The sequence below is a fragment of the Atta cephalotes genome (genome assembly GCF_000143395.1).
Source record: "Atta cephalotes unplaced genomic scaffold scaffold00033, whole genome shotgun sequence".
Taxonomy (NCBI): domain Eukaryota; kingdom Metazoa; phylum Arthropoda; class Insecta; order Hymenoptera; family Formicidae; genus Atta; species Atta cephalotes.
Window position 1 is genome coordinate 3,006,086 of NW_012130097.1, and position 7,817 is coordinate 3,013,902.

At 30.7% G+C, this 7,817-nt stretch overlaps 3 protein-coding genes across 3 annotated transcripts in view; 2 read left to right on the forward strand and 1 right to left on the reverse strand.

Annotated features, from left to right (window-relative positions):
* The first annotated feature begins 1,458 nt into the window (after positions 1–1,458).
* On the forward strand, positions 1,459–3,197 carry LOC105621458. Its single transcript, XM_012202925.1, is given in 3 exon segments — positions 1,459–2,364; positions 2,521–2,824; positions 2,827–3,197. Coding segments are annotated over 3 exon segments (1,581 nt in total).
* Positions 3,198–4,263: 1,066 nt separating this feature from the next.
* Positions 4,264–4,461, reverse strand: LOC105621386 (NADH dehydrogenase [ubiquinone] 1 beta subcomplex subunit 1). The gene has a single exon (XM_012202854.1). It carries the CDS (start codon positions 4,459–4,461, stop codon positions 4,264–4,266), a length of 198 nt encoding a protein of 65 aa, XP_012058244.1.
* A 2,198-nt stretch (positions 4,462–6,659) lies between these two features.
* LOC105621387 (mitochondrial carrier homolog 2-like) overlaps positions 6,660–7,817 on the forward strand; it is a 2,681-nt gene continuing 1,523 nt past the window's right edge. The window contains exons 1-4 of the mRNA XM_012202855.1: positions 6,660–6,773; positions 6,879–6,963; positions 7,422–7,590; positions 7,653–7,784. Coding sequence (XP_012058245.1) covers positions 6,660–6,773; positions 6,879–6,963; positions 7,422–7,590; positions 7,653–7,784 — 500 coding nt within the window. The remainder of the gene's footprint in view (positions 6,774–6,878; positions 6,964–7,421; positions 7,591–7,652; positions 7,785–7,817) is intronic.

Here is a 7,817-nt window from a genome sequence, read left to right on the forward strand (position 1 = left end):
ACACACACACACACACACACACGAAAACATAAATTTTTTAAAAACAAATGTGTAATCTTTTCTTTTATTGTTCGTTTTTAATTTTGTCCTTTTCTGTAATGTTTGCCAAGACATTTTCTAAGATTCTAAAAGTTAGGGGGACGTTAGAGCGACGCGTCAATTTTCATGAATTACAGTGCAACTGAAATTTTCAAATTGATTTTACAGATTGAAAAATTATTTTGCATTTGTTACAAAATTAAAAGACACATAAATAGAAAGTCTGGATATCGATTTCATAACAAAATGAAAGAAAAATTTAAAAATTCAATTATTTTTGACTTATACACAGTAAAAAATTTTATGTTAATTTAATGTGAGATGAATAGAAAGCAACATAAATGTTATGTAAAAACTTAATACAAGAAGCGTAATACTTTGACACAATTTAAAAACAAATTTTATATTAAATTGACACGTTTATAATATTAAAGTTAACTAAAATTAAATGCTATTGTCACATTTTTAGTTTCACAGAGGCAATGCCTCTGTGATATTTAACATATGTAATATATAAATTTAACAGATATTTACTGTTATAAAGAGAAAACACAAATATCTTTTTAGATATAAAATATATAACTAGTTGTATAAAACATATTTCTTCAGTAAAATTCACATTTATAATATATTAAATCAACATACACATTTTATCATTTATTCTTAGAATTTAAAACTATATTATGTTTATTATTTCTTTACTTATCTACAAATTATGTCATTTTAACACTGAGAAATGTTAAATTTAAATGTAACACAAAATATTCAAATAAGGCAATCATATTATGTTTAAAACTCGGATTAAAAATTCAATACAAAAATTTTAACAAAGATTCATTTTAATATAACATAAATACAAAATAATATTCTTGAGACTTCCTATATGGGGTGCTTTCTATATAAAAATTATCGCGTTTCGTGGGTTTTCTCCGTGTCCAGATCCATTCTTGAAATGCCAACGTTTCGTGAATCTTGCAGTCCACCTCATCAGAGCGAGAAGCAACCTAATAGCCTGACAGTATCAGGCTGCTCCTCGCCCTGATGAAGTGGACTGCAAGGTTCACGAAACGTTGGCATTTCAAGAATGGATCTGGACACGGAGAAAACCCGCGAAACGCATAATCTTTATATAAATACAAAATATTTTTACTGTGTATAGCTGTCGCTTGAAGTTAAAGTTTGTTTGATATAAAAGTTTTATAGTTCATATGATAGTATAAGCATGCGGACTTCAAATTACAGGGAATTACCTTGTTTATGTGTGTATATGCACATATATTTTATTATTTTTAATAAATAAATATCTATTATTTGCAGAAATGATCAATCATCATATACATAATCTTCTGGGAGAGTTTGACAATTTATGACATAATCTTCTGAGAGTTTGAAAGATATTAACGTATTGCAATATCAATCATGAAGAAACCAATTTTGTACAAAGTTGAGACATATATTGTGCCTGGAATGGAGAACTTATCAATAATTAATGAGATAGATGATCTCAAGATTATAAATCAATTTGATATCAAGAGCGAAAGTATATTTGAGAACAGTATGCAAAACGAGAAAGATACGTCGCTCGCTTCAAATAATAAATACGAAGAAACCACGAAGTTTTCCACTGAAGATAGCACATTGATTGGTATAAAACTCGTGAAAGGCATAACGAACGAGAATGACATTCTACGCGACGAACATTTGGATAACGATATCATTAAATATTATAACAACGCGAATTCTTGTCGTTTTAACGAACGTGTACAAAAAACGGAATTTCAAGCATCAATTGGACCACAGGAATCATTATATCCTGCGAAACAATTTAGCAGGACGAACAGTTTGATGTCGATTGACGAGAGAAGTGAGAACTCCTTGGATTCCAAGCTGAACAATTTCTGCCGTCACGGGTACAAGAATGGCTGTACCGCATCGATCCCATCACCTGAAGAAGTTAGCGAGGAGATCTTCAGAGAAAATTGGTTGCACAAAATTGAGATCTTAAGGAATCGTGAAACCATCTTACGGGAAAAGGAAATAAATCTGCAAAAAAGAGAGAGGGAGCTATTTAGAAAAGAGAAAGAACTAAGGATCACAGAGAGACTTCTCAATGATAAAATGAAACAAATAGAGCAACAGCTAAAATACCAAAAAGACATGGTAGTGGAAAAGACACTGGAACAAGCGGCACAAATTTTATACGATATCGAGAAACCTAATAATCTTGTAGAAGAGAAAATTCTGAGAAAAGATGATGTTTCAAAGAAAGAAGATATTCTGAAAAAGGAACAAATTCCAAAAAAAGAAGAGATTCCGAAAAAAGAAGTTGTTTTGAGAAAAGAAGAAATTCCGAAAAAAGAAGAGATTTCAAGAAAAGAAGAAATTCCGAGAAAAATAGAAATTCCTCAAAAAATAGAGATTTTAAAAAAAGCAGAGATCCCAAAAAATCTTCAATCTATTATCAATCCATACGAAAAAAAGGAGGAAAAGCATTTGATGCGTCCAGATTCTTTCTTGAAAAAATCTTTTTCTTCGAAGACTCATTCATATGCTACTATAAAGTACAAAGAGCGTCCTACGATGAATTACGACGACTTAAACTCATCATTGTCAGCCGCCAGCGTAGATACATTTAACATACAAACGTCGGAGTTGTTTAATCCAATGCTTTATAAGAAGCCACATGCGTTCACAAGATCAGTAAGCGAGCGATGGACCAGACACAAAGATATCCCAGGAAAACTGCAAAGAGTAGCTGAGGAGAAACTCGAGCACATGATCGAAGAAAAAAAATTTTTCGGAAGTTTAGCGATAACATATGCGCTTTGCAGGAGAAGGAGACAAGGTTTCAGAATTACGGACCCATAGATGGTATTCCTGATGATATTCTAGGCAAGGCAGAACGTAATAATAAAGACAAGCTGTCTTCTTATCTTAATTTGGAAACTGGCGAGAGATACAGCCATCGAGATCAAGCCAACACTTTCAAGGATAGGCCGGTGTCCTGGACAAGCGAAACGGACAAATGGATGCAAAAGCACCAGATGTATAATTCAGAGACTAAATCGATTGAGAATAAGGAGAACGTCGTGTGCAATATCTATAAAGCCAAGAAAAAAACGAAGAAAAAGTCGAAAAAATTCCCTTTATTTCGTTAGCACCTCCATACTAATGGTATTTAATAACATACTAAAATGAGAATAATAATAGTTATTATTGATCATTTGCATTTACTTTAATTACTCGCATTGCACTGAACTAATACATATTAAAAACTGTTTTAAGACGACGACCTTAATCTCATAATATAGCACAGGAATTTTACTTCTAACATTATTTCTTATTTGCGCAATTCACTTAATCATCTTACTACTTCTATTCGATTTATTATTATATTATACTGAAGAAGACCAAAAAAGTAGTTGACATCTATTAAGTTATGTATATTAAAATAAATTGTAAACAAATTTTTGCGCACCAATATGGCTCATCACGATTTTTTTTCTTTCTCAAATTTGAAATTCTAAGCCTTAATTGTAATTCATATAATTATAAAATATCTAAATGCAATGGCATAATTTAAACTTTAACAATAAAAGAAAACATTTATTTTGTTAAATAACATGATAATATCATTATTGGGCACTTCATTGTTTAAAATATTTAAATGCTTTTAACATTTAATTTCATTAACTTCAAATATAGCAGTTTTTAATATGTATTAATCTAATGTAATGCAAGTTTTATTTCGTGCTTATGAAGATCTCTGAATATTCGTGATGATCTCTGTTCAATATATATAAATATATGTGTAAATATAATATAATTTTTATATAAGTTCGTGTATATATTGGATTTGCTATGTTGACAAAATAATTTTATATGTACTCTCTATTTATCCTGAAATAGTATTCTTAGCGATTATCGAATAAATGCGTAATGTAAATATAATTCTATATTTCTAATAGAAATACGTAACATGGCAATCCTATATATATATTTATCACTTATATTGCATTGTTACCAATAAATGAAACTGATTACACATATATATATATTTTTTTTCTTTCTTTCGTCATTTAATTTAGATTACACGTGTATTAATGAAACATCTATATAACATCTGTATCTTTTCATTTGAACATATTTATTTTTTAATTAACTTAACAAGCACTAATTGATTCTGCTATTTCTTAAGATTTGAACGATGTATAATAAGGATAGCTAATATGGCCAGGAAGGTGGCTCCCCAGGCTTTAACTCTCTGCCATATAATGCTGATTTGTCCCTAAATGTTGTCATCCTCTTTGATTCCATCTTATCTAGCTTATGACCGATCATAAAACCTGCGAACGGAAAGATGAGAGTCCAGTACATCTTCCAGATGTGCTTGTGCGATGACAAACTCTGAAGTAGACTCATGTCTCAGCGTAGTCTCACTTGTCCTGCTGTTCAGCAAGTTGGTGCTTCCAGCGAGCTGTATGCCTCAGATCCACGTAAATCGCAAGCGCCGTAAATGTAGGAAATAACACGCTGACGAAGTTTCGCTTAACCGAAATCCAGACAGTTGTGAAAATAGCAGAGGCCATCAAACTGGAAAATTCAAAAGGTGAAAATCAAATAGACAGGGAATAAGATTTACAGGATTCTAATAACAAATACTAATGTAAATTAACTGTAATCTTATTTCAGCTTACACTTTATCTTTCTTTAATTCTTAGAACTAAAAAAGAAATAAAAAATATATTAGCCAAGATTAAAATCATCCAAGGACTCAAATCTGGATTGAACATTTACAATGATTATTCCTATGTATATTAAAATAATGTATATTAGGTGTTTTTCAGCAAGGACATTATAAGACAATTAATTATCAAGTCCTATACTAGAATTATCCTTTTCATTTTTACTAGATATCTATCTCTCTTTTAACATACATCTCATTTTAAATTCCAAAAATAGAACTAGTTCAGCTATGAAACAGACATAGAAGCTATGTTCAGCAGATAACGCAGTTTCATAATTTTTTAAATAAAATTCTTTAATATGACTGACTTTACTTCCTCATTTGATCTAATTGTAAGTATATAAATAAATCATAAAGAATTTCATAATAGTTGCAAAGCTACTTTCTTGAACGCAACACAGCCAGTTGCAAGTGTTATGAAATTCTTGTTGTTTGCCAATGTTAAATAAGGAGGAAATAATTCAGTGTTACACTGTGTTCTTGCTAGAAAATGCCTAATAATTGCAAATAAACATTAAATTTACGCATGAATAATTGTATTGGCTATTTATAGGCTTTTTTTGTAATTCTTGAATTAATCTACATTGATATAAACAGACATAAAAAAAAATTTTACTCAAGGCGAGAAACTATCCAAGCTATCTTGTTTTTTCGTCACAATAAACTTGCGCAAACTCAGTTCGATAAAACTGTGAGAAATAAAAATAATGTAACAAAGTGCAACAAGGTAAGAAAAAATAATTAAACGAGAAAAAATAATTAAATAATTTAACGAGATTCTCTTACAAATTATAGGCCGCATCGGTTGGCCAAACCTCACTTGATCCTCCAGATACTTGACTAGTTCTTAGTAGATTAACCTTGGAGGTTAAGAGTTAAGGGAATGCTTGAAACGACGGCCGAACGATCGATGTCGATAAAACAGATTTTTAATTCCAAATAAAATATATTACATATATATTATATACATATATTATATACATATATACATAAGAATAGGGGTCCAGAGTCTCTATTCTTGAAAAGAAAATAAAGAAATGAAAAACTAGAGAAATACTATGGTATACGTTACATTCACGTTATCTAAAATCCCTCAAAATTTTTTATTTTAAAATAAGATAGATATATATTTGGACATTGAAAAGAGAGAAAGCGAAGATGCTGATGCAAAAAGTACATGCAACGCAATAGATGTAATATAATGTCATTGGTGAAACAGTGAAAAATTACTAGGAATAGGCTGTTGTGAAGTAGGTATGTGCAATTGAATCTGACATCTCCGTGTCTATGCCATCTATGGTTTATACGTTCATATTGTAATATTTTGTGGCTGTGACAAATTTCTTAACCTTAATAGTCGTTTATTAATATCTCAGTTCACGAAATAGAGCAGCATTTTTTCTTGTCCAATCTTAATTTTTACACTAAAACACATCGCTTGAGTATATTTTTATCAAGATTTGAAGTGAACAGTGTATTCTTAACATTTATTCCCGAACGCTTGTTCGGCTGAACTCGACCTTACATACAGAGTATAAGGAACAGAAGTGTTCGCGGGGAAACAAGCGCCATAATGACTGTGAAAGGGACACTTGATGATTTGTAATAAAAAATAGACGAGAGTATCGCAACAACGCTAATTCCGATTGTCTTTGAAAATCCCGTCAATAGTTATCTCTTCTGTTAGCGCACAGAGTTTCGTGAGGAAGTAGGTGGGAACCAGGAGAAGAGAAATTGTGATATCAATTTGTGACTCTAAACAATGAGAATTGGTGCGTTTTTATAAGATGAAAATTCCTGACTAAACTTCTATTGATTTTATGTAATACATATGTTTCCCCTAGAAAAAAGAAAATCTAGGAATTTGTCAAGAATGCCTCTAAAGCATACCTCAAAAGATACAGAGATCCTGTGGTCTGATATAGCCGGTCGCATTTTAGTAAATGCAATCTCCTATCCTATTGAATATGCTAAGGTTTTGATCCAGGTAAAGATGTATATCTGCTAGTTAAAAATTTTGATACAAACAATACACACAGATATAATACTGTTATCTAAAGAAAAACAGTCACATATTTGTTTTATTATTTAGATTGGATATGAGCCTATTCCACCCAAACCAACTGTAACATTGTTTGGAAAGCCTGCATTGAAACTACCAAATGCTTTTACATATAGTAAGTATAATCCTAATTTAAAACTTAGAAATATTTTTTAGGAGATTGTTTTATCTTTTCTACTATGGAAGCACTAAACATCCAGGAAGGATTATCAGATATCTTATTTCTGACAATATATCAGGCCAAAATTTTATATTGAAATGACATGATGCTATAAAATATTTAAAAACTTTTATTATCACTGATGTATTTTTTAGAAATATAGTGTAATATTTCTAAAACATCATATCAGTGATAATAAAAATTTTTATTAAGATAATCTTATCATACATGTCATTTCAACATAAAATTTAGGCTGAATATATTGCCAGAAATTAAATATTCTCCTCCCCTCCCCCTTCCTCCAACAATTTTGCATGGATATCTAGTGCATCCCTTTTTCTACTTTAAATTTTCTACTTAATATTATTTTATTATATACTTCTCTGTTTAACATAAAATGTTATTTCTTGCAGTTAAACACATAAAGAGCTTGGATGGCTTTACAGGCTGCTATAGAGGCTTAGTACCCAAGGTATGTTCCTACACAATAAGTACAATAGCGTGCGATAAGACTTTAGAATATCTACAGTCGAACTCAGTGGAACAGAACGAGGATGAAGATGATGGAGATGAGACAGTCAGGTATGTGTTAAGGGAAAGGAGAAAAATATGAATAATGAATTAATAATTTCTTCTGTTTGTAGACGTAAAAGATGCATGAATGAAATCATCAGGGATGTGATCAGTAGAACAGTCGCGATCATAGTTAGTCATCCTTTGGAAGTCATTTCATTAAGGATGATGGCACAATTTGTGGGTAGAGAGACAAAATATAGGTATAAATAAATATATATATATATAAATATATA

Bases quoted from the DNA above. Each gene is read 5' to 3' on its own strand.
- LOC105621386 (XM_012202854.1), bottom strand. From the start codon at position 4,461: ATGAGTCTACTTCAGAGTTTGTCATCGCACAAGCACATCTGGAAGATG.